The following is a 26,257-nucleotide window of genomic DNA, read 5'->3' as shown; positions in this document are numbered from 1 at the left end:
CCATTTTGAAGCTTTCCTGCTCATCTATCAACGTTTGTAATATCCACTACAGATCAACCAACTGCCGCCAGAATCTGCCAAATTGACGACGAACCAGTAGACACGTATCCACTGGCGCAACTGGCTTGGAAACAGGGACACGAACAACACTCCATGTCAAAGACCCATCTTTTCGACGATGAGGTGGGCAGTAAGGGCAACAGCGCGGCCGCTCTCCCCTCTATGGGCAAGTTGGAAGAAGCAATGAATACTTCGAAATGTCTTCCACATCACGCGTGTACCAGCGCACCACAAAAAGTCTCTGGCAACATGCTCGCAAAATTATTTTCAAGTCATCTAACAAATGCAGAATGCAACCGAAGTAACCATTCCTCCGCCCGCCTGCTAAACGCCTCAAGCTCAACTTGGACCACCTGGTATCACCACGCGTACGAATTTCCCATATCGTGCTCCTATCCGTCGCGTCAGTCATGCATCAATATACGCAAGAAATAGAAAGCAAACATACCTTGATGTAATCCGAGCCCTTCTCTTGCCACTCTGCGCGGGTGACCCATGCCTTCTTGCTCTGCTCGCTGCCTGCCCACCTAGCGGCGCCTCTCCAAGCGTCTAGGACGGGGTCCTTTGCCTTGCGCACAACGAGCGGCGTGCCGACGGGCAAGCACGCGCGCAGCTCGTCGCGGACCCGCTCCTCGAAGCCCTTGAACAGCGTGTTGCCGCCCGTCAGGAAGACGTCCTTCAAAACGTCCCTCTGGCGCGGGTGGTCCGCCAGACGCTCGGTCAGGATAGACGACGCGATCTCGACCAGGCCCGCCTGGTCGAGTCCTGCAATAGCCGGTTGGAACACGACTTCTGGAACACGAATGCGCTCGACGTTGAGGTGCAGCTGATGGACTTCGCGCTGGCTTTCGGGATCGAAAGGGTATGGTCCTCGAGTGAAGGCGTGCACCAGGCTCTTGGTCCAGTCTGTCTGGGCTTCGCGCGTGCTTTCTTCTGTGAAGTTGGGATCGTGCTTCAGGAGCTGCGCTTCGACCGCCTTGAGGGCAGATTGGAGGTCCTCTTCTTCTTCGTCGTCCGAGCCCTCGCCTGTGGCTATTGTGCGATAGACTCCCCAGTCGGCGTCGTCGGCGCCAAATGTATCTTCGTCTCCGCCGCGCCGACGCTTTTTGGTCGGATTGTCTGATGCGAGGTTCGCGATGGACTTCATCCGCATCTGAGCAGCGAGTGATTTACGGTTGCCGAGGTCAGCCTTCAGGCGCTCGCGGTCTTTCATTTTTTGAATGATTGCCTATGTCTCGTAAGCTTTGTCGACATCTGGAATCTTTGGTGGTCCTTACCGAGCGAGCAACTCTTCTCTCCTCTATCCAAGTTTCGGGATCTTTCTCTCGTCTTTCATTGTCTAGTCGTTCCTCCTCTGCTTTCCTGGCTTTCTCTTTCTCTTTCTCTGCTTTGGCGCGTTGTCTTGCCTCGTGATTGGACTTCATCAACCGTTGTTGGCGCTTCTGCTTCAGCTGCTCTTCATCCAGTTGATCGTCAGGGATCTCGAGAAGCGGGAATGTCGGAGGCTCATTTTCCTCCTCTTCCAAGTCACCGACGTCCTGATTCCGGGCTTTGCGAATGGACTTGTCCAGTTCCTTGATTCTCTTCTCCAACTGGCCTTCGTCATCGAAGTCGTCCGACTCGAGCATTCTTTTTGCCTCCTTCTTTGTGACGTCTTGCAGCCTGACTTGCAGCTCTTTGTAATACTGCAGCTCGTGCTCTTTTTGTATAAGCTTCTCCAGGCGCATCTTCGCGGCCTGCTCTTGCAATCTTCGACCACTCTCCTTGCGCTTTTCAGCTGCTCTTGCTAGCTCCTCCTCAGTCTTCTGAACAACCACTTGCTCAGTATAGGGGAATTGGACAACATGATCCCTGTCTTCGAGCCCGGTCCAATCTAAGTATTTGCTGATCTCACTGCCGAAGTCTTGGCTCACGTAGCAGTGTTCCCTCACAAGATCCTCGGCTTGGATGTCCGTAAGCTTGCCCGGGAAGGTTGGGTATTTGAGCCGCAACAGCTTCTGCAGAAACTCGGCACTTTGGTAACGTCCCCAATCGATGCGAGTCGCATGGGACAACATGGCCTTGGACTCGACGACGGGTATCAGATGTGTGCTGGTGTAAGAAGAAGAGACAACCAGGCCGTTGCGCCCGTTGTTGTAGTTGTAGGAGAACAAGGAATCGATGCCGTAGGCGACTGACGGTGCACCGTAAAGCTCGAATAAGATCTCGGTCATGGCTACGCCAAGTCAGACTGGCCGTTGCAACAGAGTTCGAGAATTGGGACTACTCACTTCTCCTTGGGTATGCCATGTTTGCGACAGGTTCTGTCATGAGTACCGGCCGGTTGATGTCTCCACTCAAGCCGTCCACTCCCAATTTTGTGAAGACGTAGTCCAGAACGCCCTCCATTGCATCCCAATTATTTATGATGTTTGTTCCGGGTTCATAAACGGGTTTCGACTGGCCGCGGGCAGTGCCATCCGCGTAGACCTCGTTGCCGATGAATTGGAAAGTGGTATTGAGCTTGCGGTCTCTGTAACGTGCCATCTGAGGCGATACTTGGAGGCGAGGGTTCTGGTCGAAGGCCCATCCGGCACGAACGGAAGAGGAGCCTAGGACATTCGTCAGCAGCACTCAACCAGATCTCGAGTCTGCCAGACATGAGATAGGTCGTCGACGAGAGCGGGCTTCCAATACCGTTATCTATAACAATGGCCGTGCTTGAATTGCTGCGCTTATAACCCTCCGTGTCCACCTCGCGGATACCTTCAAAGGGAGGCTCCTTGACGCTCCACACTCTCTTCGGCGCGGGTTTGGCGTCGCGCGCCGCATCGTTGGAGCTTGGCTGAACCATGGCGGTAGACGCAGGGGATGGGCGACGCGTTCCCAAACGGTGAGGGTTATGGGGTTATTTCGGAAATGCGGGAAAGAAGAGAAACTTGAAGAATGAACGGTGGTTGTGTTGTGGTGTATGGTTTCAAGTGTCGCAAGCTAAAGTCCGTAGATGCTCCACAAGCTGCCCGGCGGCGATCGCTAAAGCTGGAACCGTGGTCCAAGCGCCTCTGTTGTCACTGAAAGCCATTCGCATGAAAACCCCCAACGCCGCCCAGAATCCCTTCTACGCTTTCTATCGACAATTTGTCAAATCATGATTGCCTCCTGACTTTTGAGCCAGAGATATCTCCATCACGCGGGTTCCTTGAGGCTGTCCGTCGCTGCCAAGAACATGAGCATATCACATATGCTTACTGATGACTCGGAAACATACCTTCGAGATGGAAAAGGACATTCGACTGGTAGTTCTTGAACATCTGTGCAACAAGCTCAACATTCATGTTCTGGATGTTGATTTCCTAGAGGGTGATATCAGTAAACAGTAGCTTTGGCAAAGACTTCTGGCATATCACCTGCAGCTGCTTGTTCAGGACCATTACGGCTTCATTGAGCTTCTCCTGTAGCAGTTTATCAGTCTCCAGTCTCACAGAAGTAAAATGTTTGCAGGTTACGCACGACGTTGGTGATGATGCGGCCGAGGAGAAGACTCTGTTGATGCTCGTGAGGGCTCTCCTGTTCCGAAAATCAGCACCATCGCCACTGAGAGTGTGACATCGAGGACTTCGAGTACCATTATATCTGAATTTGCTTCCCAAAAACTGGTCTGTCCGAGTTGAGTTGGTGGGGACTGACGGTGTTTACTGGATGCTCTTCAGCCCTACATATGGTCGGAAATCAACACCGGCCTCAAGCTAACCCAAATCGGCCTTGGCCCGCTACGTCTTCCAAGTGAGCTTCGTCCCGAGCTCCAACCCCCTCTCTACTACCTATTTGTACCAACTGCCCCTAGCAGTCGAACAGATTCATCATCATGGCGCCTCTCTCGCACAATCGTACCGAGTATGACCACAACGCTCTCCTCGAGAAGCTCGACATGTTCCGCGTGCGCAAGCCGTTCCGCAACCCCAACTGGAAGCCCCCTCAGCGCCGCAATAAGAACATCAAGCAAATAATCTCTGAAGCCCAGCGAAAGGAAGCATCCGTCATGGCAACTCAGAACAACTCCGGATCGTCGACTCCCGCAGTCAACCTCAGCACGACTAATGGAGGGACCGGCGCAGGAACGCCTGCAGCCAACGGTGCGAACGCCAACATTGCGCAGGCCGCGCAGAATCTCTCGGCAATGGTGGCCAAAGGTGGCAATATGTCCAACGGTCCTGCCGTTACTTATACAAATGTCGAGGCGCCGCCGAGCTTGCAGGTCAAGCGAAAGTATTGCGACATCACAGGCCTGCCATCCAAATACACGGATCCCAAGACTAGGTTGCGATATCACAATGCGGAGGTCTTTGGGATCATCAGAACAATGGGCCAGTCGGTCACGGAAAACTACCTTGCGGCTAGAGGAGCACACACGGTGTTGAAATGAAGAACGGGTTGGGGGATTCACGCGGCACCCAGCCAACATGGGAAACACAACGGCTGGGCTGTTCTTGCAGCCTCATATCTGGAAGCTTATCGGCGTATTCAAGCCATGCCAAATCGTGGGAAGCGCCCTTTCCGAAACAGTTTGCATCACTACGGATATGTATGTTCGACCCTCTAAGTCAAGCCTCCTCCACCCGCCCTGCCCCTCTCGAGACAGGGTTCAAGAAGACGCTCCGGCTTATTTGGGATCAGAATGGGTTGGTCTTCGCCAAGGAGCAGAGTACCGAGGCCTCATTGTGAGAAGGATCAGTTACAGAGGAAACATGAGCTCCAACTGTTGCTCAGGCGGGGCAAACGATTATCTAGAGCTGAATGCGAACAAATTCATAGGAGCGAGAAGCTCTTCAAGTTAGTGTACATGCAATGATGGGACCTGCCTGCGCCAATCTGAATGGCTTGGTGGGAATCGCGTCGATTCATCATCCACCGAGTGCTTGCCCCAACTAGGATCAATCTTCCAAATTCACCGGGAAGCTTGCCTTCAGGAGTAGACGGTCACTCCATAATGCACAGCCGATGGCTGTCATCAAGCCTCACTGCCAGATTCCAATTCCAAGCGTTTCAAGTTGATCTGAAGGGAGCACCGGATGTGAAGCCAGAAGAGAGCTTGGGTTGCAGCATTTGGGTGTCGAAGGAGTTGAGAATTCATAGAAGGCCGTTGCTCGCGAGTTCGTCGATTCCTTGATTCAAGCTGTGTAGTGGTGGTGTGATAAGAAGCTGGCAGCGCGCATTTTTTTGCATCTTGCGTCAGTGTCTCGGTAGCCGGCCGGCCAAGACTTTTGGCCGAGCACATGAACGCGTGCTCTTAGCGCAAGTGGCCTCTGCCGCGGAGCACCGACCACCACCAGCCAAACTTCCTGTTGAACCAACTCCGGTTGATCTGCCATCACTGTACACAAAACAACTGGACCTTTACTGTTCTGCTCGCGACGACGACGCTCGACCTCATCCCCAAACCCTCCCACCCATTGAATCACCCTCTCGATACTGGTACTGGTTCAACTCAACACCATGCCGTCCTTTTGGCTCAGCGATTCGCAAAGTATGCTGCCGCCCTCCGCATCCCGATATGCCGTCGCTGACTAGCTTGCTGTTGATAGAAATCGGAGTCGCCTTCTGCTCAGGGGGTAGGTACGACAAGCATCCCTAGGCGCAACCAGCAGGCGTTGCATTTGTCGCTCGCAGAAATCAGCACACTGACGCCATGGATTGCACCGCACAGGCGGCTTCTTCCTCCTGGCGGGGGTGATGATGTTCTTCGATAGAGCGCTGTCAGTTTCCCGTACCTTGGAGGTCTTTGCGGCATGACAGGTGTGGAGAGACAACTAACAGACGACTTAGGCTTGCAATGGGTAACGTACGTCCGACTTCCAGCCGCCCCGAGCCTGCATCCATGACACAGCCGCCGCCCCCGTCTAACACCTCGCGCACCAACAGATCCTATTCATTTGCGGCCTCACGCTGCTCATCGGCCTCCAAAAGACGCTCCTCTTCTTCGCGCGCCGCCAGAAGATCGCCGGCACCGCCTCCTTCGTCGCGGGCATCGTGCTCATCCTCCTCCGCTGGCCGCTGATCGGCTTCGTCGTCGAACTATACGGCATATTCGTCCTGTTTGGAGACTTCTTCGCCACCATCGCCGGCTTCGTGCGCCCCGTGCCATATGTCGGACCGTACGTCGCGAATGCGCTGGAGAAGGTCAGCGGCGGAAGGAGGAATGCGGAGCTGCCCGTGTAAGAGGGCACGCCTGGTGAAGAGGGGAATGAATGACGGCACGAGAGATGATGACGAAAAAGAAAATTGTCTGTCTGGGTGTGTAGTAGATTTCAACTGTCAACGCGTCACGGCTTGGAAGCGGGAGTTGCGGCACGGCATTTTTTTGGGGCGCATGATGTTTTTATCGACTGGCAGCTGGCTGGCTGGAGGAAAGGAAAACGTAGCTCAGACCGCAATGGTTGAGCAATTGGCCTTTGTGCCAAAACTTGTCAGGGTCCAAGACCCTGGGCAACAAAAAGATGAAAGTGTGCCAGGAGCCAGGAACGAGCCGTCCGTCTGACGGGAGAGAGCGCCTCTTAGCGTCAGTCACATTGCCAGGATCCACGTCGAATGAATTGAAAAACTTCCAACTTCGCGAAAGCGCCTACGTCGCTGGTGTATATGAAAATGGATCCGTGCCACACTCTGACGACATCCCTACTGGTACCACAGCCAATCACGAACAGGCTTTTGGCTTTTACCAAAGCCGGGTGCACGTTCACTGGAGGAAAATAGTCAGCCCCCAAAAGCATTCGCTGGTGACCTGATATTTTGCTATTTTTATGGTCAACTGCCAAGATATAAGTCTTGCAAAGGCACATTGCCTACATCCGGAGATGTCGCGGGCCGCAGCAACGACGAAGTAGGAAGACAAAGGAACAATATGAAGAGCGCCACTTTTTCAACAATGGGATATACACCCCGAAAAGGATCTCGTTCAAGACATCTACCTCTATGCAGATTGAAAAAACCTTGATTTTCCCTAGCCCCATGCGCACGTTTCGTCGGTATTTCGCTGAATTAAAAAGGAAGGAAACCCCCAAAAAGAAGAAACTTGTCTGACATGAACATGACCGTAAGCCGGTGGAAGCGACGGTTTCGAAAGCCTCGTCCGTTCCACCTCATGGATGTGGCATGATAATTGGCCCCAAACTTTTTCCATATCATTTCGCCCCCGAAAGAACTTTTAATGCACACCGTTGGTGGCGGTGGCAGCCTTCTCCCTGCGCTCCTTGACGGCCGCGGCGAGGTCCTCGAGAACGCCGACGGTCGTTTCCCAGTCAATGCAGGCGTCGGTGATGGAGATGCCCTTCTTGAGACCGGAGGGGCCCTCGGCGGGAACTTTCTGGTTACCCTCGTGGATGTTGGACTCGATCATGACGCCAACGATGGCAGTCTCGCCATTGCGGATTTGGTTGGCAATGTCGCCAGCGACGAGGGGCTGGTTACGGTGGTTCTTGCTCGAGTTGCCTGCATGGGTTTTGAAACGTTAGAGAACCGCAAGTGTCATTGCGCTTGGCTTTGCGTCTTAAACATCAAACTTACCGTGGGAGCAGTCAACCATGAGGGCTTCCTTCAGACCCTTCTTCCGCAGTGCGGCCTTGGCCTCCTGGACGCTGTCGTGGTCGAAGTTGGTACCGCGGTTGCCTCCGCGCAGAATGACAAAGCAGTGCTCGTTGCCACACGTCCTGGTAATGGCGGCGAGACCCTGCTTCGTCACACCCATGAAGTGGTGTTTGGCGGCGGCGGCGCCAATGGCATCCACGGCGACGGTCAGATTACCGTCGGTACCATTCTTGAAACCAATGGGGAAGGAAAGACCAGAAGCGAGCTCACGGTGGAGCTGAGACTCGGTGGTACGAGCGCCAATGGCACCAAGCGAGATCAGGTCAGCGAGGAACTGGGGCGAAATGGTGTCGAGCATCTCGCTAGCAATGGGCATGCCCTGGGCCGTCAGGTCACAGAAGAGCTTGCGCGAGACGCGGATACCCTTGTTGATCTTGTAGGACTCGTCAATGTCCGGGTCGTTGATCAGGCCCTTCCATCCAACAGTGGTACGAGGCTTCTCGAGGTAAGCGCGCATGATGATGCACAGCTCTTTGTTCAGCTTGTCGGCCAAGGCCTTCAGGCGCTGGCAGTATTCCACAGCGGTTTCGGGGTCGTGAATGGAGCAGGGGCCGACCATGACGAGAAGACGGTCATCCTTCTTGGCGACAATGTTGGCGGCTTCGCGACGTCCGCGGACGACCGTCTCTCTAGAGACATGGCTGACGGGGAGCTCAGAGGCGAGCAGTTGGGGAGGAATAAGAGGGTCGTAACCAAGGACTTTTGGTTGTTCGTCAGTAACAAGTCAAGGACGGGTTCAGAGCTGTGACAAGTGCGACTTACCGCGAACGTCGTCGGCGAGCTCAGTGTGGTCAGACATTGTGGTGGAGGGTCGGCGAATGGTGGGGAGATGGGAGCGACGAGTGGACAGGCTGAGGTAGTCGAAGAGCTAGCGGAGTTTATAGAAGCAGAAAAAGGGCCGGATAGGTAGAGCGCAATTGATTGCGATGACCGAGTTTAAAAGTTAAAGTGAGTCAACTGCACTGGGAGGAGTGGTCAGCAAAAGGGCTCGGCTTTGTGAAAGCGAGTGCATGATATGGCACTGGCCATTATTTTTTTGGCCCGACAGGAATGACTCCACTTTGTTGCGGGAAGTTCTGCTGATCTAATCTAATCTTATCGTCGACTGCCGTGAAGGCGCAGTTCGTCTTCCTGGTCAGGGCTTACTTACCTATGGATCTATCTGTGGCGGTGCCACTTCACAACACCACACCACGCCACGACAGCTGCCTGTGTTGTCACCTCTCGGTGTTCGACGCCTTTCATCACCTCGACTGGACATGGAGTTTTCCACCGCTTCGTCTAGCCCTTCTCGTCACTCGCTCAACGGCGACTCGACCCATTCGCGCATCCACAAGCAGGCGCCGTCTCTGCCACAGCGCGCGCCCTCGCGCTTCCCTCCCGTTTGACAGCCGCAGCAGGGGCAGGGGCAGGGGCTCCTCGGGCCAGGACGCGGCCGGAGACGGCGGGCGCTTGGTTTCAGTGCCGCTCGCCCCAGTCCACCTTCTCAACACAGCTTGCAACACAGCTTGCATTTGCTCCGTCCTTTGCTGAAACCCGATCCACTTCTACTGCCGCTTCGGCTCTGGAGACCCCGCCTCTCTTGTCGTCACCTTCGCCTCTTGTTCCTTCTAGCTTTGCCATGCTGCATGGCAACAACACGTAACTGAACCTTCGATCATGACTCTGACTTCTGGTCCGGCGGTCCCCCACCTATTTGCCTTACCCGGATCCGTCCTCCCTCACGCCAACACATTTCGATCGCTTTCGACTCGCCAGTCCGCCGTGTCCCACCTGCCTCGACCCACCGCCATGAAGCGCGAGCGAGATTCCGATGATCCTCATACAAGTCCTAGCCGCGCCGAAAAGGTATTGTTGCCATGATCGACATTATAATCACGACCAGTCTGTAACTGAGATTCCAGAGATTCCGCGCCGCTCCCCCGCCCGCTCTCCAGCAATCTCACAACGTCATGTCAACTGCTGGTGGTCATTCTCAAAACCCCAACGAATCACCCTGTCTCCCAGCATTGACGCCTGGTCACTCGGACGACTCGAGCTGCGACTCGCCTGAGCTTCCCTCGTACATGAACTCAGCTGCGGGAGATACGGAAATGCGAGACTATCCCGAAGACGACTTTAACATTACACGATCTCATCCAAGCTCGCCAGCACTACCATTCGTACTGCCGGAAAGGCTCAACCCGCGCCCGCAGGTAGATCCTAGCACAGGCAGGATTCCCACACCAATATATGGGTCCTTTCCACCAAAAGCGACCACCCATCGTGCTAGTGACCCTAGCTCTATGGACATGGAAGAGTCGTCCGAGCCAGCAAGCCGCTCCCGACCACACAATGGTAAAACCCATCGAATACCTTCTCCTATCAGCGAGGACGAGATGGCCATGACACCCACCACTGTGGCGGGAACACGGCTCTCAAGGCTACAAGTGGCGAGCAACGAAAACATGGAGATGGACACGACTGGCCTCGACAACTGTGAGACAGCATGCGCCGCCAAGGGCGTCAAAGCAAGAAGCGGAGCAATGGTCAACAAAAAGTTCTACATGGGGTACAGAGACGACTGCCCCAAATGCCAGGCCAAAGTGCCTGGTCATAACGCACACTTTCTACCTTTCTAACGATTAAATGAGTATGTCAAGGACAGACCGCAGATAACGATAGAATGGGGCACACCGGTACGTACAGAATGAGCATTGATGAAAGAAGGCCAAGAATTATTACTTTAAATAACAAGACGCAACAACACATACTATGGCATAGCTCCGGGCTTCGAGCAACAATCGCTTCGACAGCCCACCACCAGCTTCGCTTGGTCGATGTTGCCAACAATCCACATGAAATCAATTCGTTCCTTCCATCTATCGAGTATGAACAAGTCAACGGCCGAGTGTGCACTGATCCTGGACTCCTTCAGCATCTCTCAGATATATGTTCGCAAGAATTCGCCAAGCGCCATGATCCCCATCGCCTGTCCGTATGGCATGCTCGTCCTTTCAATGTCAATGTAGTGTTGCAGATCATTACCCATGCCCGTCCCAAAGCTTGTGTCTATCAGCTCTCCGTCTTCGCTAATTTTGGCCAGCACTGCGTGTACAGCCTGAACACCAACCGTTTCAAACTCCTTGGGAATGTATCGCTTGCGGACTGCCTTCAAGATTCCGTACGCAAATCCGGCCGTCGCGCTGGACTCCACATACGACCCGGCTGCCTCCGGAACATCAAGAAGGGTCCGCCAGAGCCCGCTTGGCGTTTGCACTGATGCAAGAGCCAAGCACTGTGCTTTGAGCACATCGATGAGGTACTGGCGCAACGGGTCCAACGGCGGCAAGTCGAGAAGCTCAATGAAATCAGGAATCACTATTGTAATCCAAGAGTTCCCTCGAGCCCACCTCGCCTTGGCGAAATTGTGGCCACTTACTCCGTCGGTATTGAACTGCCAACCGTGGAAGAACAGTCCAGTATCCCGGTCAAACAAAAATTGCATATGGACCATGAATTGACGCTTGGCCTCTTCCACATACTCGGGTCGATTCAAGACTAGGCCAATCTTCGCCAACGGCATAACGGTCATCATGAGAGTGTCATCCCATAACTGGTCCTTGTTCTCCTCGAGATATGTTTGGTGCTGCATACCACCAAAGGGTGTTCTGGGCAACTCGTGCATCGCCCACTCGGCCCACGCCTCCAGCCACGGCCGCCAGCACTCGTTTCGCGTTTGAGGGTTCTCGTAGAGGTAGGCCAGTGTCAAAAATGGGCTCATCGTATTGATATTCTTGGTCGTCCCTTCGGCCAACCGCCCCTTGAACCACTCCAGAATGATTGCGAGACTCTCCGGGGATCCTGTGAGTTGGTGGTACTGGTATAGGCCGTACAGACCGATGCCGTGGGTCCACTCCCAGTCGTTCCATCCTTTGGTGTCGATTATGCGACCGTCTGGAAGCCTGAGAAGAAAGTGTCCACTGGTGTCTTGAATGTTGACAAGATTGTTGGTGAGCTTCTGGATGGCAGTATGGACGATGGGGCTTGCAAGCCCGTGAGACGTGAGAGGGGTTGGCATGGTGGTAGACGGCCAATGGATTCAAAGTCAACTTTCCGGGCAACAGGACGAAGCTGTTGGGAGTGTTGGTGGCTTCTTGAATGTTCCAGACCTCTGGCAAAATTCTGGATGAAGGTGAGAAAAGAGACGACAACCCAGCCATAACAATGGTTCGAGACCTTGAATTGACCCCCACGTCAGCAGAGACGGGCCCTGCCTAGCCCTGCATCAACAACAGAGCACCAATTCGTATGCATCAGGCGTTCGTCTACTGCTCCCGTGGTCCACGCCGCACAACCCCGCCGGCGGTCAATATTCCGAAGACCGAGGCCTGCCATTGGCGGAAGCGTAGCGAGGTCGAATAGGGCAGGCCTTTGTCGTGGCGCTTCCCCCGGCTTTACACTCCGCATTTTACCCCAGTTCTCCGACTTTGCCCCCAGATTTCGGGACACATGCCCACGGCTTCTCCACATGTAGCATTTTCCCGGACAATCTGTTTGGGGGAAAGCCGTGCTGTCTACATTCACGATGAAAGACCTGAATTATGGGTCCTGCCCTGCGGGAAACCTTTCCTAAACTACCTCTCTCAACGTATTTCACCATTTGCTCTTCCGTCTCTCAATTTTTCCGCTGTCGTCCATGTTTTGAGTCGAGGAAAGAGTTAATCGACATCCTCTCATCCGGTGGCGCCTGCAGTGGCGACCTGTGCGCACCGCTGAAAGGACGGAAATAATCACTAGTGCACAAGCGATCTGCTCGGGTGGGATTCCGCCGCTTTGAGATATTGACCAGGTTGAAGGTGGTATCTCGGCAGCCCTCGAATTCGATATATATCGTTGAACGTCGTTCAAAGGCTCTTGCGGTGCTACCGATATTGCCATCACCTTTCAACCAGAGATTCCCTTCGACATGACCGGAACCCCAGAGATGCGGCCTCGGTCAGCCAACAGTCCACAGCACGGAGCAGGTGCTCCAGAAGTTGACACGAAGAACGATGTGGCACACGTCGAGAGAGTTCTCTCAGGGGGAGATCCTGAGCTCGAGAAGGAGCACGTCAACTATGACCGTATCGACAAGGAGGTTGCGAAGTACGCGACGATGGGCCACATCGACATCAGCGAAGAAGAAAACAAGAGGCTGAAGAGGTTGATTGACAAAAGGGTCCTTCCAATCATGGTGTTCACATACTTCTTGCAAGCACTGGACAAGGGCACCATGTCCTTCGCCAGCATCATGGGGATCAAGGAAGACTTGCACTTGGTCAAACAACAAGTAATTTAATGCACGGCTCATCTGTCTAATACAGGCGCTAACAACCATTGTAGTACTCCTGGCTCACGACATGTATCTACATCGCCGTTCTGATTGTCGAGTACCCGACCAACTGGATCATCCAACGGGTACCCATCGCCAAATACCTCTCCGCGAACATTGTCATCTGGGGCGCTGTGCTTGCCCTCCACGCGGCCTGCAATAATTTTACCAGTATCGTCACCGTCCGCACACTGCTGGGTATATTCGAAGCCGTGTGCCAACCTGCCTTCCTGGTCATGTCCAGCATGTGGTACAAGCGCTCAGAACAGGCTCAAATTGTCACTTACTGGTACATGGTAAGTCGGAGTCCCTAATGCATAATAATCTCTGCTTACACACCTTTTCAAGATGAACGGCGGCCAGCAGATCGTCGGTGGCATTCTTGCATACTGTTTCACGCTCATCGGAAGGGACGGTCCAATCAAGTCCTGGCAAGCCATTTTCATCGCATACGGAGCCTTTTCCGTGCTATGGGGTGTTTTTGTGCTCTTCTGGCTGCCCGACAGCCCCATGCGAGCGAAGTGCTACTCCGAAGAAGACAAGCGGCTGATGGTGGAGCGTGTGCGGACCAACCAAACGGGTCTGCAAAACAAGACGTTCCGGCCGGCGCACGTCAAGGAGGCGTTGCTCGACCCGCAGATGTACTGCTACTGCCTCATCGCCATCTGCACGACACTGCCCACCAGCGGACTTGGCGCCTTTGCCAACATCATCATCACCAGCTTCAACTTTACGGTCCTTGAGACGCAGCTTCTATCCATGGTCCTCGGCGCCTTCATTATCGTTGTCCTACTTGGAAGCACGTATCTCGTGAAAAAGACCGGCCAGAACTGTCTCATAATGGGTCTTTTCGTGATTCCGTAAGTCCACGCCTCTCGTAAATGCTTCCCTAACTCTCCATCTAACACTACTCACAGTTCTTTCGCCGGCACCATCGTCTTGATGTCAGTCGAAAACAAAGACACAGCCACCAAAGCCGGCCTCCTTTTCTCCTACTACATCGTGCTCTCATTCTGGGCGGCGCAAAACCTAGCCATGTCCATGATCAGCCGCAACGTTGCGGGGCAGACCAAGAAGTCGATCGTCGTCGCGGCAAACTTTGTCTCGTGGGCCGCCGGCAACGCCATCGGGCCGCAGGTCTTCCTCGACTACGACGCCCCACGCTACTTCATCGCCTTTGCCACGCACATGGGCTGCTATGTGCTGCTGGTCATCGTCATTGTCTTCTTGTGGTGGTGGCTGCGCAGGGAGAATAGGCGCAAGGATCAGCTGGCCGGTCATGGCGTGGGCGAGGCTAATGATGCGAATTACGTCCACGCTTGGGAGGATTTGACGGATAGAGAGAACAACAATTTCAGGTATATCTACTAGGGAGTGGTGGGGTGGGGTTGTGATGTGGGCTGGATTTATCTATCTATACCCCTGAATTTTACAGACTTGCGCTCGTTGCGATGAAGCATTTGTTCAGATCGCCCCTTCATTTGTTCTTGCATTGTCAAAAAGAGATGACACCTCCTGACACTGCGACTAGTCGTAGGGAGAATTCACTTTTATGGATAACTCTAGGGTACCATTACAACCACGACTTGAGAAAGCCAGTGCTTTCGAAACCCATCGTGTTTGCATCGGTACAAGAGCATGCCGACACGACAAAAGCTTCAAAGTCACACTTGATTGAGCCCCATGATTCTGACATCTATTCTATCGATTATCTCGTCTCTTCTATCTACGCTTCTACTGCTAAAGGTTTGTGCGAGCTTAAAAATGGCTAGCGACTCCCTGTCAGACCTTCGACAACTCAACGCGGTTCATGTCCTACGCATCTTGCGCACTCCCCTTCTTCTTGCCGACGTCTTCGACAACCTTTGGCACAGGCGGCACCTCGACGCCCTCAACCTTCCACTCCATGCCAATATAGCCGTCGCTGACCACGCGCACGTCCACCTTCCTCTCAACATCGCTCTCCGGCAACTTGACCTTGACATTGGTGTTCGGCCTCGCGCCACCAGCACCGCCACCCTTTCTGGACTCGTTGTTGGCATTGTTGGTGGCGGGCCAGCTGGCGCGCTTGAGCGCCAACACGTCGTCCGTTCCGGGCGTCGACACAAGGACGAAGAAGCCTTCGGTCTGCGGCTTGGGGAAGCGCGGCGCGTACATGCGGTAATCGCGATTCGGCGCCGGGTTGGCGCGCGCAACGTGGAGCGTCAGGCCCAGCGCGTTGACCTGGGGCACCGTGACCTTGAGGTCCGGCAGCGAGCCGAGCGGCTTCATGAAGCGGCCGACTATGGGGTTGGGGATGCCCAGCTTCCTTGCTGCCTTCTCGAGCGTGGCGCGAGGTGCCGTGACGGCCTTGTTGAGCGACTTGGGTGCCGCGTTGGCGTCCTTGAGGCGATTCTTTTCCGCTTCGGGCTCCACGCCGGGGAGAATGGATAGAGGGCCGTCCGTGGGCCAGCGCGCGCTCTTGACGCACTGGAGGAGCGTCATCATCATGCGCACGCTGCTCTCGTAGCCGAGCTCGGCCAGCACATCGATGCTGGCCTGGATGATACGGATTGCCTGGTCGAGGACGCTGGTTTGATCGCCGACGTAATCGCTAATGGGAAGGTCGAGGCGCGAGAAGTGCGCTTGCAGCAAGAGGAACGCTTTGACATGCGGGTCCCACATGGGCAAACCAAAGTTTTCGGCTTTGAGAGGGAGAGCAGAGGAAAGTTCGGCGTTGATGAGGTCCTCGTTGTGGCGGACTGGCAGCTCGTCATACTCACTTGCAGAGGACATCCAGGAAAGGACGTCCTCGAAAGTGGCATTCGGCTTAGCGTGGCGAACGAGGTGCCTGATGGTCTTGTGAGACAGATAGTAGTAGGACATGATCTTGCCCAAAGGTGTAGGGTCGACGTCGCCATTCGAGTGGACAGCAATACACTGGGACTCAGCCAACTCTGAAAGGGACTGGTCAACCAACTCGATCATATAGTCATTGGCCAACTGTTGTGCCACAGTCGTGTTGTGTTCCTCAGCTGAAATCTCCAGACCGTAGTAGGACGGATTCTTGTGCAGCCTGCGGAAGAAGAATGTCCAAGTCAGATAGTCGAGCGCATCCTGCTTCGTTGCTATGGTTTCGGCAGAGACTTCGGCACCCAAGTGGTTGTCCAGGACTTTGTGAAGAGTTGACTCAACGGGGAATCCAGTATGGAGGAAATGCTTGTAGAAGTCCTTCTTGGAGTCTTGGGTAAAGATGCGCGCTATACCGATCGAGTCGAACTGAGGACGACCAGCACGACCCAACATTTGAAGCACGTCGGTCAAATCCATGTCCCTGTAAGCTTCAATTTTGGCGTCAAAGTACTGCGTGCCCTTCACGACAACAAGATGGGCTGGCAAGTTGACACCCCAAGCAAGCGTGCTGGTGGCTACCAGGATCTGGATTTTGTTGTCCGCAAACAGCTCTTCCGAGAGCTGACGATCAGATTCGACAAGACCAGCATGGTGAAGGCCAATTCCAAACGTCAAAGCTTCGCGCAGAGCATCATCTTTGACGCGGTCCAAATTGAGTGCCAGATCATCCTCAGACATGTGAACAAAACGCCTAGGGTTGTCCTCCATGCCGCAGTAATTGATAAGGTCCCTTGCGGTAAGTCTTGTCTGTCTTCTCGACGCAACAAACACAATCACTGGTTGGTCTGGTGAATGGGCCTTGATCGCCAAGAAGGTGGGACGATTCATGCTCTGCATCAAAGGACAGAAGCCGCGCTGCTCCGGGAACCCATCGATGTATATTTCCAATGGAACTGGGCGAACTGAATGGCGGAAGTTGAATAGTCCTTCCTTGACACCAAGCCAGTTGCCCAAGTCCGTAGCATTTGCACAAGCGGTGGACATGCCCATCAAGCGGACAGACCCTTTCTTTTGCGAGGCAATGTAGTTCATGCGCGACACAATGATTTCCAGAATCGGACCACGGTCACCGCCAAGAAGGTGGATTTCGTCGATGATGACCAGACTGACTTGCCGGACATAGTCACGAGTCTGCCAACTACGAGAAATACCGTCCCACTTTTCGGGAGTGGTGATAATGATGTCAGCGTCTCTGATGGACCTAGTGTCTGGCGTGTTGTCACCAGTCAACTCGACCAATTTGAGACCCATTGGCCCAGTCAGACGAGCTCCCCAGTCCTGGACTCGTTCGCGGACAAGGGCTTTCATTGGTGCGATGTAGACAATCTTGGAGCCAGGATTTTCGCGGAAGGCCCACCACATGGCCAGCTCACAAGCCACTGTTTTTCCAGAACCAGTGGGCGAGCCGAGCAGAACGTTGGCGGGAGTGTGGTACAGGCAGTGAAAGAGCTGTGTCTGCATTGGATTGAAGAACTGGAATCGCTTGCCGTAGATTGCTTCTAGCAAAGGATTCTTCAAGGCAGTGATGGGTAGCGGCTGGAGGTTGAGCAGATCCGTGTATACGCTCTCTGTGTCTGGCCTGATGAGATGTTGGAAAGAAACCGGCGTAACCGTCTCTGCCCCAAGCCAGCGGTCCGACACAGCCCTGATGTAGATCTGAGAAGGCAGTGGATCCGACAAGGGGATGGTGAAGTTGAGCTCATGGTCGTCATAGAGCTTCTTCCGGGACAGGATGAAGTACTCGTGATGATAAATTTCTGATGTTTCAGAGTTCTCGACCCAGATCCAAAAGGGCTCTGAATTGCCGTGGTGGCGGTCGTTCCATCGAAAATCGGGGCTGATGTAAAGACGAATACGCAGGACATCGCGGTTCAGAGGAGCGATTTCCGCTTCAACCGAGACTGTTGGAAAGTTATCAAGGAGCTTGGAAATGACACTGCCCATTTTGTTGTTATGGACCAGCTGCCCAATTTCGGCAGCCTCCATGTCCCTCATCGATTCGATGGCCGTGACACTGCGTTTCTCATCTAGATTCCGCAGCACTGGCTGTGGCAAATCGAATTGGTGAAAAGGATGCTGGAAAGGCCATATCTGCTTCTCTATCGACTTGCACAGGGTCAACAAAACCAGGCACAGATGACCCCAGCGTCTGTTCAATGCAATCATGAAGAGCGCTCGACAGATGCGAGTCGCATTTTGTGCCACGTAAGCAGTATCCGACACCAGGGTGAAGTCATCAAGACGAGCTCTCGATATGTGACCTTGAAGCAACACATTGGTCTTTGAGTGAGGGGTGCCGATACCTCCATGGATATCACACGGAACGATGTCTTCGTTTTCCTTCAAGCGCACCAGCTCTTTCTCTTCGCTTTCGCGGAATTGGATGTTGTCGAACTCCCCGCTCATGCTGATCATTCGGAGAACATCGGCTTCCGACGCGTGAGGATGCATCATGGTGTTGAAGATCTCAACACTAGTTTGCAGGACGTAGTACTGACTTGCAATGCGGCCGACGTCTTTGGCCTTGAGCTCCTCAGTGGTTTCGTTGAAAATTAACATCTGGCTTTGCTGCAGTACTCTTGCAGCGTCGATGATGAGTTTTCTGCGGCGCAGAACCAGTTGAGGGTCGTCCTGAGCTTCCGCCCATTCGATACCATAGGAGATCGGGTTGCGTTGCATGCGAACAAATAGATAGGAATATCCCAGCCACTGGACAGCCTCCGCCACAGACGTAACCGTACCGAGAGATACTTCGGCGTTGAGGTTGTCGACGAGCCTTTTCGAGAAGTTGGACTCGATTGGCTGCTGCTGGGTGACGGTTGTGAGGTAGTGCTGGAGCTTGTCATGAGTTGTGCAAATATAACCTATGCCGGTGTCTGAGAATTGCGGACGACCAGCACGGCCGAAAATTTGCAAAACGTCGAGAATGCCGAGGTCAACGAATTTACCCTCCTGCGCGCTGTATAGCTGAGTCCCCTTGATAACGACTGCAGCAGCCGGCAAGTTGACACCCCATGCCAAAGTGGCTGTACAACACAGTACTTTCACGACTCCCTCGGCAAAGAGGCGCTCGACCATGTTCCTGTCAGATCTAGGCATGCCCGCATGATGTGTGCTCAAGCCTTTGGGAAGCAACTCTCGCAACTCGCGGGCGCGAGAAGACTTCATGTCTCGAACTGCCAGGTCATAGTTTGGATGGCCAGCTGGGTCGAACAAATCCGTAGAAGCATCTTCCATCGCCTTCTCCCACAAAGTCTTTGCGGTCTTGAAAGTGTCTTTTCTCGAATGAACGAAAACCATAACCTGGTGGCCCCTCGACAGCATTTCCTTGACCTTCTCAAACGAGACTTGGTCCAAATTCTCTCTTGACTTGGCAGTACCGGCCTTTCCTTTGACACCCACAAAGTGCTGCTCCAACGGCACAGGTCGAAATGAAGCGTCGAAGTAAAACAGTCCAGCCATGCGGTTGACCTTGAGAAAATCGGCCACGTCAATGTAGTTGGGCAGAGTGGCAGATAATCCAACGATTCGGATCAAAGACTGTGTGCTCTCGACCTGACGTTGTGTGCGAGCAACTAGGGATTCCAGAACAGCACCTCGCTCGTCGTGCAGCATGTGCACTTCGTCAATGATCAAAAGGCGGACCTTTTGAACCAATTCCGTATCTCCCGTACTCTTGCGCGTGACCACATCCCATTTCTCAGGGGTAGTGACAATGATTTGTGTCTGCAAAATCTCCGCCTTGGTGAGATGCATGTCACCAGTCAACTCGCGAACCTGGACGCCGAGCCATGCTAGTCGCTTCCCAAGCTTCTCCACAATTTCTGCGGCCAAAGCTTTCATGGGTGCCACGTACACAATCTTGAAATCGTCGGCCTGAAGGATGAAATCGTCGGAGTCCGGCTCTTCCCAAGGACTGGGTATGATATTCTTGGCGATGATGTTGAGAATAGTCAACATTGCAGCATCTGTTTTACCGGCACCAGTGGGAGCGCAAATGAGCATGTTTTCGCTCGTCTTATAGGCCACAGGATAAACAAGACTTTGCATGCGATTGAGGGCCTTGTATCCTTTGAAGGTTCTTTTGCAAAGCCCGTCCAGATCCTTAATTTCGACCCGAGACTGCCCCACGCCAAGAGTCCCGACTTTGGTGGCGGGAATGGAGAACTCTTCAAACTTGTTGTTGTCCTCTCTGGTGGTGCCATGTGGGAGGGCATACTTGGAACCAAAGGCAGACAGAGTATTGCCAGCCTGGTGAGACTTGTAGACATGAGGATAGTTATCACCGCCGCGTTTGACTCCGGGTGCAAGCGCGGCATTCTTGTGTTCGTAGTCGGCACGCCGGAGAGCTTCTTCTCTCTCGGCCTTGGTCTGAAGACGAATGCCGCCACCTTGCACTGTGCTCTTCAGAGCTTTGGTTATTTCTTGTCTATGGCTTATCAATTCAACAACAAAGTCCAGCTCTCCAAACCCCACAATGTCAGCGAGCATCATCTGGAGCTCTTCATCATTGCTATCAGAGGATAGGATTGCCACGATCTGCTCGTGCAAAGCTTGAGCGTCCAGACCAGAACCTCTTTGCGCAACGCCATGGCACCGATCGAAAAGCCATTCCGGGCCATACTGAAGGACTTCCGGCGGCTGATCCAGGGGAAAGTCGTCGTAGATAACAGCGTCGTCGCTACTGTAGTCGTCTTCGTCACTGACGAGGTCCCAGATATCGTCACCGCTCGCAGTCCCAGACAGGTCTTCGTCGTCCACGATCCAGTCATTTCCATATTCTGGAACTTCGCCATTCTTTTGAGACAGATTGAGATCGGCTATGGCGGCGCGCATCTCAGCCAACTGCGCGAGCCACTGAGACTCGGCAGTTTCCAAGGAAGGAGACATGCTGGAGAGTGAAAACCAGGAGAGAGGGTGGCTGGGTTTTGCGAAGAAGTATGCTTGACGCTGCGCCCTATGACGAAGGATGCAGGTTCTGTGATGGAGGAACCATGTGCTGGGTCGTGTGTGTCATCCGCGCCGAGACGATCCCCCGCCGCCTCCGCTCCTTCACCGCCTTCGCGCCCTGATCGGTGCAGCGAACGGCGGACTTACAACCCACTTCATACACCCTCGTTTCAGAGCTGCACATCTTCCTCCCTTGATACCCAACTATTCTGCCTCCGGACCCTTTCCTCACGTCTCCATCGCACCGCCGCCAAAGCTTCTACTCGCAGCCATGAAGATTCTCTACATTGGTGTACGTTTCTCGCCTCAGGACCCCGGCTAGCCCCCCGCTGACGTCGCCCGAACAGATCCTCAAGAACGAGCAGCAGCCTGCTGTCGAGCTATGCGCCGAACGGGAGCTCTCCACCTACTCGCGCTTCACGCGCTCTAGGTACGCCTTCCTTTGTCAAACGACTCCGCTACGACATGTGCTTACCGTCTTATCAGCGTCGGCGAGTTCATGACCATGTTCAGCAAGACTGTCGCCGAAAGAACGAAGCCGGGCCAGCGCCAGGACATCGAGGAGCAGTGTACAAGACGAACTTCCATCGATGAGGAAGCGGGTTGCTGACCCGCGCTCTAGCATACACCTTCCACGCCTACGGCCGCACCGAGGGCATTTGCGGCATCATCATCTCCGACCACGAATACCCCGTCCTTGTCGCCCACCAGGTTCTCTCCAAGATTGTCGACGAGTTTCTCAGCAAATATCCGCGCAATGTCTTCACAGCCTCCAACGCTGAATGCCCGTTCCCGGAGCTCAAGCAGTACATTGTCAAGTACCAAGACCCGCAACAGGCGGACAGCATCATGAAGATCCAAAAGGAGCTGGACGAGACGAAGATTGTGTTGCACAAGACCATCGAGAGTGTACTGGAGCGCGGAGAGAAGATCGATAACCTGGTAGCAAAAAGCGACGGCCTCAGCGCGCAGAGCAAAATGTTCTACACTCAGGTGGGTGGATCCCCATTTTTGACGGCCTCATTTGCTGTGACTCCTTACTGACAATGAGATATCACCTCTAGGCCAAGAAGCAAAACTCCTGCTGTCTCATCATGTGACCTTTTCTTGCCACACATTTCGAGGAGCACGGATTCGGTTCGGGTTGATTGGCATCACGATTACTGTTAATGATATTTCGAGAACACATACCCAGTTTGAATACTTCAAAGTCGGAGTTGCAACCGGACGATAAGTGAACTTGTTTTCGAGTGTGCCTGCAGCAGGGCAGGCCATGTCATTACGTCGAACGTGAACACTCAATAAGGGGAAAATGGGAGTGGGAGGTCAATAGGGTCACGGGCGAAGTATTCACTTGGCAAGCTTCTCAAGAATCCAATTCCTGCCTCTGGCAAGATTTTTGTGGTCTTGGTGCTAAGCCTGACGCAACTCACGGAACAGAATCACAGTCTTCTCGCTCACTCTAATCCAGAATCATCGCAAGGAACTCGGAGATGGAGCTGACGTGTACGCCATGAAATCGTTCAATTCGCGAAGGAAATGCAGCTTTTTCTTGTATAACCCGCCCAGACCCTAGTGGAGAAGGCGAAGAACCTTGAACAAGTCACCAGAAACACCCATGGCAGTAACGTCACCACCAGCACCAGCGCCTTGGATGATGAGCGGGTTGTTGCCGTAGCGTTTGGTGTAAAAGCTGATGATGTTGTCGCTGCCCTTGAGGGCAGCTATGGGGTGCGAGTGGTCAAACCTGCGTCAGGATTAGCGCAAACCCCTTTCCATTCTCCAACGGCAAAACACTTACTTCTCCAAGCCGACCTTGACCTGCTTGGACGGCACGTCAATGCTACCCACGAAACGAACGACCTTACCCTCCTTCTCGGCCTCGGCCTTGATCTTGTCCATGTCAGCGTCAAACTCGGGCAACCTAGCCAAGAACTCGTCGCCCGTGGCCACGGACTCGAGATCCTTGGGAATCAAGCTCTGGACGGGGAAGGAGGTGGGGTCCTCGATGGGCAGACCGGACAAACGGGCGAGGATGGTCAGCTTGCGGGCAACGTCGAGTCCGTTGAGGTCGTCGCGGGGGTCGGGCTCGGTGAAGCCCAGGTCCTTTGCCTTCTTGACGTCGGCGCTGAACTTGCCACCGCCGCCGGCAACGGGCTGGAAGCTGTTGAAGAGGAACGACATGGTGCCGGAGAAGACACCTTCGATGCGGCGGACCTCATCGCCCGTCTCGACGAGCTCCTTGAGCGTGCTGATGACGGGGAGCCCCGCGCCCACGGAAGACTCGTGGAAGACGTAACCACCGGCGCCGTATCCGTTGGCTGCCGCGCCGTAGATGGCCTGCCACAGGCTGTAGCTACCACTGAAGGCCTTCTTGTTGGGTGTCACGACGCTGATGCCCTTTTTAAGGAAGAGCGGGTACGCGTCGGCCACGTCCTGGTTGGAAGTGTTGTCGACGAGCACGACCTTGCTCGGGGCAGCGGCCAGGTAGTCGGCGATCTCGGAAGGCGAGAGCGGCCCCGCGGACGAAGCGCTCAGGTCAGATTCCCAGCTGCTGAGCTTGATGGGGGCATAGTTGGCGTGGCGGAGAACCTTGGAGCTGCGGGCCAGCAGGATCAGGGACAGGTAGATGGGAGCTTGGGCGTTTTGCGAGAGGCGTCCGGCGATTTCTTGGACCTGGTTGAGGAAGCACTTTCCAACACCACCGGTGCCTGGTGTCGAGTGTCGGTCAGGTCAGGGACAACTTGGGGTGACTCAATGCCAAGCAGAGGAAAGGAGTCGTCAAGGAGAGATGAGATGACTATACCGATGACAGCAAGGAAGATTTGGCGGGGGGCAGGCATTGTGAATTGATGGCGCAAACAAGTCTCGTGGAAGTTGGACAGCGAAGCTTGAGGCAGGAGAATACGGGAGTTAAGGTATTTGAAGCTCAACCCCTCCAATTGCGTCAGTCAAGTGGAGCGAGCGAGCTTGACGTGGGGTTATACAGGTTACACTATGTGAGCGAGCTTTGGCGGTGTTGAATTATTCTCGGCCCCGCCAGACAGGGATCCCGCAGTCCCGCGTCGGAAGTCTTGCCGGCCCAAGGGAACCTGCATCAACAACATCAACACTAGATACCTACAAACAACATCCGCTGTCCGACTCCCACAGTCCTCGCCACCATGGCGTCCAAGGATAGCTCGCTCTACGGCATTCCTCGCCCGAAGAAGAACTCGAGCAAGGAACTCAGCTCCTCGACCAACCTCGCCTTCGCCTCACAGCTCTCGAGCCTCATCGCATCCTCGTCCTCCAGTACAAGCTCCAAAGATGCAACCGCAAAGCCGCGCCAGCGCCCACGCGACCGCGACGACATCTTCACCCAGCACAATCGCGACAGCCGCAAGCGCGCGTTAGCAGACATTTCAAACGACGACAACCCGGCCTTTGCCCAGCGCCACAGCACCCACAGCGAAGCCGTCGACGAAGCAACATGGCGGCGCAGCAGGCGCAAGATGGAGGAGAAGGCGCGCCTATACGCCGCCATGAAACGCGGCGACGTCGAGGACGACGACGAGCGCTTCGCCGTCGATTTCGACCGCAAGTGGGCTGAGGCGCATCTGGAGGGCGAGGAGGCCGACACTTCGTCTGGTGACGATGACGACGACGGCGACGACGATGGCGAGGAAGAGGTCGAATACGAGGACGAATTTGGGCGTTCGAGGAAGGGCACGCGCGCCGCAGCTGCGCGCGCCGAGCGGTTGAAGATGCAGGCTACGCGGGAGCCAGAGGGCGATGCGGCGCGTCCGGCCATGCCTGCGAATCTCATCTACGGCGACACGATTCAGACGGCGGCGTTCAATCTCGACGAGGGCCTGGCCCAACGGGAGTTTTCGCCACCGCCGCAGGAGCACTTCGATGCGAACAAGGAGATTCGTACAAAGGGTGTCGCATTCTTCCAGTTCAGCAAAGATGAGGAGGAGAGGAAAAAGCAGATGGGTGCGCTTGACAAAGAGCGCGAGGAGACGGAGCGGAGGAGGACCGAGAGGGAAAAGAAGACGGAGGAGCGGAAGAGGCAGGTCGAAGAGAGGAGGAAAGCATTGAGGGAGAAGAGAACGACGGCAACGGCGGATCGCTTCCTCGATGGGTTGATGAGCGAGATGGGGAGCTTGCCTGAGGAGAAGAATTCCACAAACAACAGCACGAAGGGTGGTGAGTCCAAGGAAGATGTCGTACCAAAAGAAGACGTTGGAAAGAACACAGACGAAGCGTCACGGGAGGGCGAGTGAAGCCATCGTCTTGACACCCCAGAGGAACAACACCTACTTTCGTGAAAGATCATGGTCTGCCTCCCCGGGATTTTACTGGATTGTGACCCCACCAAGCCTGCGCAGAACAATTATCGCGGCAGCCGTCGCCAGGCATGTCATCCATTTCGAGCCTCATACCCGAACAGCGAGAATCCATGTTGGCAAGTCGTCTATCTGGACACCACACCACCAATCCAGCCATTCAGCACAGCCAAACCATCAGCCAATCAGAGTGGACTCCAAGGCCAGATGCATCATGCTCGACACGCCTTTACCGGCAGATGAGCAGCGCGCAGGGAAAATGGCAAGCGAGCGATGGCATTGGATACCAAGAATGATCCAAGAGATCCAAACTCGCACCTCGGTCAAACAAAAGAGGCCGTGACCAGCGAGTCGGTCGGCTGCTCAAAACGTGAAGTCCGTGGAATTCGCTGACGAAAGAGAAGTCCAAGAGTTCGTAACAGCAGGCATCAGACTGCGCTGGGAGAGGGACATCATCGAAACGGAAAAAAAGGAGGGCAAGCAGAGGCCAAACCCTAGAAACCAATGAACAGCCCATCAGACCATTCGTGAAACGAGCAATCCTTATTCCAGCAGCGACCCAGGGTCCAGCCCAGCGCTCACGGACAAGAATAGGCACACATGACACCAAGCGCGTTTGCGCCCCGAAACAAACGAGCACGAAAGCCGCCTGGTGCCGGCGGGCGACGACGAAATGACGTTTGCAGGCTGGTGGGCGAGGTGCGGTGCGCGTGTGTTGATTGGTGGGTAGGACTGACAGGGACCAGGTGCGTTGACGGCGACGAAAGGTGAAACAGTGGAGAGGATGGCAGCCAAGCGAGCAAGCCAGATGGGAGGGAAGGGGGTTTTGTCGATTGCCTGGAGAGTCGGCTATGCGACAGAGCTAAGGGCTTGGGAAAAGGCAGGTGTTCTTCCTGTCGGCATTGGGCGCTGCGGGAGTAATTGAAGATACGAAAGTACAAGAATATCTGGCTACCTCTGCACTGGTAGGCGGCAGGGATGAGCGCGTGAAAACAAAGTGTGAAACCCGGCAATGTCAATTTTAGTGTGTACACGGCGGTCGTTGGTACCT

The 26,257-nt window shown here is 54.4% G+C and overlaps 12 protein-coding genes across 12 annotated transcripts; 6 read left to right on the top strand and 6 right to left on the bottom strand.

Moving 5' to 3' along the window:
• Window positions 1-14: 14 nt before the first annotated feature.
• IWZ02DRAFT_449662 (uncharacterized protein) lies at window positions 15-3,033 on the bottom strand. Its single transcript, XM_066767421.1, has 5 exons — window positions 2,737-3,033; window positions 2,331-2,651; window positions 1,338-2,275; window positions 509-1,288; window positions 15-452 (listed from the first exon to the last, which is right to left on the bottom strand). The coding sequence occupies exons 1-5, from the start codon at window positions 2,891-2,893 to the stop codon at window positions 420-422; spliced, it is 2,229 nt and encodes a 742-aa protein (XP_066624180.1). The 5' UTR covers window positions 2,894-3,033; the 3' UTR covers window positions 15-419.
• Window positions 3,034-3,737, bottom strand: IWZ02DRAFT_449661 (DASH complex subunit Dad4). Its single transcript, XM_066767420.1, has 5 exons — window positions 3,665-3,737; window positions 3,550-3,606; window positions 3,447-3,491; window positions 3,308-3,392; window positions 3,034-3,254 (listed from the first exon to the last, which is right to left on the bottom strand). The coding sequence occupies exons 1-5, from the start codon at window positions 3,665-3,667 to the stop codon at window positions 3,226-3,228; spliced, it is 219 nt and encodes a 72-aa protein (XP_066624179.1). The 5' UTR covers window positions 3,668-3,737; the 3' UTR covers window positions 3,034-3,225.
• On the top strand, window positions 3,548-4,753 carry IWZ02DRAFT_243741 (YL1 nuclear protein C-terminal domain-containing protein). The gene is made up of 3 exons (XM_066763102.1): window positions 3,548-3,822; window positions 3,884-4,621; window positions 4,714-4,753. Exon 2 carries the CDS (start codon window positions 3,905-3,907, stop codon window positions 4,460-4,462), a length of 558 nt encoding a protein of 185 aa, XP_066624178.1. The 5' UTR covers window positions 3,548-3,822; window positions 3,884-3,904; the 3' UTR covers window positions 4,463-4,621; window positions 4,714-4,753.
• A 616-nt stretch (window positions 4,754-5,369) lies between these two features.
• On the top strand, window positions 5,370-6,394 carry IWZ02DRAFT_243448 (vesicle transport protein). Its single transcript, XM_066763099.1, has 5 exons — window positions 5,370-5,563; window positions 5,622-5,648; window positions 5,744-5,792; window positions 5,863-5,878; window positions 5,959-6,394. Exons 1-5 carry the CDS (start codon window positions 5,533-5,535, stop codon window positions 6,253-6,255), a joined length of 420 nt encoding a protein of 139 aa, XP_066624177.1. The 5' UTR covers window positions 5,370-5,532; the 3' UTR covers window positions 6,256-6,394.
• A 665-nt stretch (window positions 6,395-7,059) lies between these two features.
• On the bottom strand, window positions 7,060-8,851 carry IWZ02DRAFT_243601 (uncharacterized protein). Its single transcript, XM_066763101.1, has 4 exons — window positions 8,831-8,851; window positions 8,443-8,642; window positions 7,600-8,379; window positions 7,060-7,524 (listed from the first exon to the last, which is right to left on the bottom strand). The coding sequence occupies exons 2-4, from the start codon at window positions 8,477-8,479 to the stop codon at window positions 7,241-7,243; spliced, it is 1,101 nt and encodes a 366-aa protein (XP_066624176.1). The 5' UTR covers window positions 8,480-8,642; window positions 8,831-8,851; the 3' UTR covers window positions 7,060-7,240.
• Window positions 8,852-9,471: 620 nt separating this feature from the next.
• On the top strand, window positions 9,472-10,301 carry IWZ02DRAFT_489954 (uncharacterized protein; the record flags this gene model as incomplete). Its single annotated transcript, XM_066769618.1, has 2 exons — window positions 9,472-9,528; window positions 9,585-10,301. The coding sequence occupies 2 exons, from the start codon at window positions 9,472-9,474 to the stop codon at window positions 10,299-10,301; spliced, it is 774 nt and encodes a 257-aa protein (XP_066624175.1).
• Window positions 10,302-10,603: 302 nt separating this feature from the next.
• IWZ02DRAFT_374977 (Six-hairpin glycosidase-like protein) lies at window positions 10,604-11,740 on the bottom strand (the record flags this gene model as incomplete). Its single annotated transcript, XM_066764792.1, has 1 exon — window positions 10,604-11,740. The coding sequence occupies one exon, from the start codon at window positions 11,738-11,740 to the stop codon at window positions 10,604-10,606; it is 1,137 nt and encodes a 378-aa protein (XP_066624174.1).
• A 670-nt stretch (window positions 11,741-12,410) lies between these two features.
• On the top strand, window positions 12,411-14,495 carry IWZ02DRAFT_243566 (MFS transporter). Its single transcript, XM_066763100.1, has 4 exons — window positions 12,411-12,991; window positions 13,045-13,329; window positions 13,382-13,893; window positions 13,951-14,495. Exons 1-4 carry the CDS (start codon window positions 12,629-12,631, stop codon window positions 14,402-14,404), a joined length of 1,614 nt encoding a protein of 537 aa, XP_066624173.1. The 5' UTR covers window positions 12,411-12,628; the 3' UTR covers window positions 14,405-14,495.
• A 195-nt stretch (window positions 14,496-14,690) lies between these two features.
• Window positions 14,691-20,911, bottom strand: IWZ02DRAFT_449649 (Sec63 Brl domain-containing protein). Its single transcript, XM_066767419.1, has one exon. The coding sequence runs from the start codon at window positions 20,813-20,815 to the stop codon at window positions 14,849-14,851; it is 5,967 nt and encodes a 1,988-aa protein (XP_066624172.1). The 5' UTR covers window positions 20,816-20,911; the 3' UTR covers window positions 14,691-14,848.
• A 235-nt stretch (window positions 20,912-21,146) lies between these two features.
• Window positions 21,147-21,975, top strand: IWZ02DRAFT_489950 (Longin-like domain-containing protein; the record flags this gene model as incomplete). The annotated part of the gene is made up of 5 exons (XM_066769617.1): window positions 21,147-21,167; window positions 21,223-21,305; window positions 21,362-21,444; window positions 21,498-21,868; window positions 21,940-21,975. The coding sequence occupies 5 exons, from the start codon at window positions 21,147-21,149 to the stop codon at window positions 21,973-21,975; spliced, it is 594 nt and encodes a 197-aa protein (XP_066624171.1).
• Window positions 21,976-22,112: 137 nt separating this feature from the next.
• IWZ02DRAFT_243408 (homoserine dehydrogenase-like protein) lies at window positions 22,113-23,935 on the bottom strand. The gene is made up of 3 exons (XM_066763098.1): window positions 23,682-23,935; window positions 22,677-23,586; window positions 22,113-22,622 (listed from the first exon to the last, which is right to left on the bottom strand). Exons 1-3 carry the CDS (start codon window positions 23,716-23,718, stop codon window positions 22,448-22,450), a joined length of 1,122 nt encoding a protein of 373 aa, XP_066624170.1. The 5' UTR covers window positions 23,719-23,935; the 3' UTR covers window positions 22,113-22,447.
• On the top strand, window positions 23,905-25,289 carry IWZ02DRAFT_243398 (uncharacterized protein). Its single transcript, XM_066763097.1, has one exon. The coding sequence runs from the start codon at window positions 24,040-24,042 to the stop codon at window positions 25,141-25,143; it is 1,104 nt and encodes a 367-aa protein (XP_066624169.1). The 5' UTR covers window positions 23,905-24,039; the 3' UTR covers window positions 25,144-25,289.
• The last annotated feature ends 968 nt before the right edge of the window (window positions 25,290-26,257 follow it).

This window comes from Phyllosticta citriasiana (assembly GCF_038021145.1).
Source record: "Phyllosticta citriasiana strain CBS 120426 chromosome Unknown IWZ02scaffold_5, whole genome shotgun sequence".
In the NCBI taxonomy this organism is placed as follows: domain Eukaryota; kingdom Fungi; phylum Ascomycota; class Dothideomycetes; order Botryosphaeriales; family Phyllostictaceae; genus Phyllosticta; species Phyllosticta citriasiana.
Note: the sequence above shows the minus strand (reverse complement) of the source record. Positions and strands in the feature narration are given on the sequence as shown.

What these genes read in the sequence shown, in the direction of transcription:
- IWZ02DRAFT_449662 (XM_066767421.1), bottom strand. Translation starts at nt 2,893, where the DNA reads ATGGTTCAGCCAAGCTCCAACGATGCGGCGCGCGACGCCAAACCCGCG. An exon ending in CATGGCATACCCAAGGAGAA is followed by an intron (nt 2,276 to 2,330) that starts GTGAGTAGTCCC and finishes GACTTGGCGTAG; the next exon opens with CCATGACCGAGATCTTATTC. An exon ending in AGAGAAGAGTTGCTCGCTCG is followed by an intron (nt 1,289 to 1,337) that starts GTAAGGACCACC and finishes TACGAGACATAG; the next exon opens with GCAATCATTCAAAAAATGAA.
- IWZ02DRAFT_449661 (XM_066767420.1), bottom strand. An exon ending in TCCTGAACAAGCAGCTGCAG is followed by an intron (nt 3,393 to 3,446) that starts GTGATATGCCAG and finishes ATCACCCTCTAG; the next exon opens with GAAATCAACATCCAGAACAT. An exon ending in TGTCCTTTTCCATCTCGAAG is followed by an intron (nt 3,255 to 3,307) that starts GTATGTTTCCGA and finishes TGTTCTTGGCAG; the next exon opens with CGACGGACAGCCTCAAGGAA.
- IWZ02DRAFT_243741 (XM_066763102.1), top strand. Translation starts at nt 3,905, where the DNA reads ATGGCGCCTCTCTCGCACAATCGTACCGAGTATGACCACAACGCTCTC.
- IWZ02DRAFT_243448 (XM_066763099.1), top strand. Translation starts at nt 5,533, where the DNA reads ATGCCGTCCTTTTGGCTCAGCGATTCGCAAA. An exon ending in TTGGCTCAGCGATTCGCAAA is followed by an intron (nt 5,564 to 5,621) that starts GTATGCTGCCGC and finishes TGCTGTTGATAG; the next exon opens with AAATCGGAGTCGCCTTCTGC. An exon ending in AGTCGCCTTCTGCTCAGGGG is followed by an intron (nt 5,649 to 5,743) that starts GTAGGTACGACA and finishes TGCACCGCACAG; the next exon opens with GCGGCTTCTTCCTCCTGGCG.
- IWZ02DRAFT_243601 (XM_066763101.1), bottom strand. Translation starts at nt 8,479, where the DNA reads ATGTCTGACCACACTGAGCTCGCCGACGACGTTCGCG. An exon ending in GCTCGCCGACGACGTTCGCG is followed by an intron (nt 8,380 to 8,442) that starts GTAAGTCGCACT and finishes AACAACCAAAAG; the next exon opens with TCCTTGGTTACGACCCTCTT. An exon ending in CATGGTTGACTGCTCCCACG is followed by an intron (nt 7,525 to 7,599) that starts GTAAGTTTGATG and finishes AAACCCATGCAG; the next exon opens with GCAACTCGAGCAAGAACCAC.
- IWZ02DRAFT_243566 (XM_066763100.1), top strand. Translation starts at nt 12,629, where the DNA reads ATGACCGGAACCCCAGAGATGCGGCCTCGGTCAGCCAACAGTCCACAG. An exon ending in TTGTCACTTACTGGTACATG is followed by an intron (nt 13,330 to 13,381) that starts GTAAGTCGGAGT and finishes CACCTTTTCAAG; the next exon opens with ATGAACGGCGGCCAGCAGAT. An exon ending in ATGGGTCTTTTCGTGATTCC is followed by an intron (nt 13,894 to 13,950) that starts GTAAGTCCACGC and finishes CACTACTCACAG; the next exon opens with TTCTTTCGCCGGCACCATCG.
- IWZ02DRAFT_449649 (XM_066767419.1), bottom strand. Translation starts at nt 20,815, where the DNA reads ATGTCTCCTTCCTTGGAAACTGCCGAGTCTCAGTGGCTCGCGCAGTTG.
- IWZ02DRAFT_243408 (XM_066763098.1), bottom strand. Translation starts at nt 23,718, where the DNA reads ATGCCTGCCCCCCGCCAAATCTTCCTTGCTGTCATCG. An exon ending in AATCTTCCTTGCTGTCATCG is followed by an intron (nt 23,587 to 23,681) that starts GTATAGTCATCT and finishes ACTCGACACCAG; the next exon opens with GCACCGGTGGTGTTGGAAAG. An exon ending in GTCAAGGTCGGCTTGGAGAA is followed by an intron (nt 22,623 to 22,676) that starts GTAAGTGTTTTG and finishes ATCCTGACGCAG; the next exon opens with GTTTGACCACTCGCACCCCA.
- IWZ02DRAFT_243398 (XM_066763097.1), top strand. Translation starts at nt 24,040, where the DNA reads ATGGCGTCCAAGGATAGCTCGCTCTACGGCATTCCTCGCCCGAAGAAG.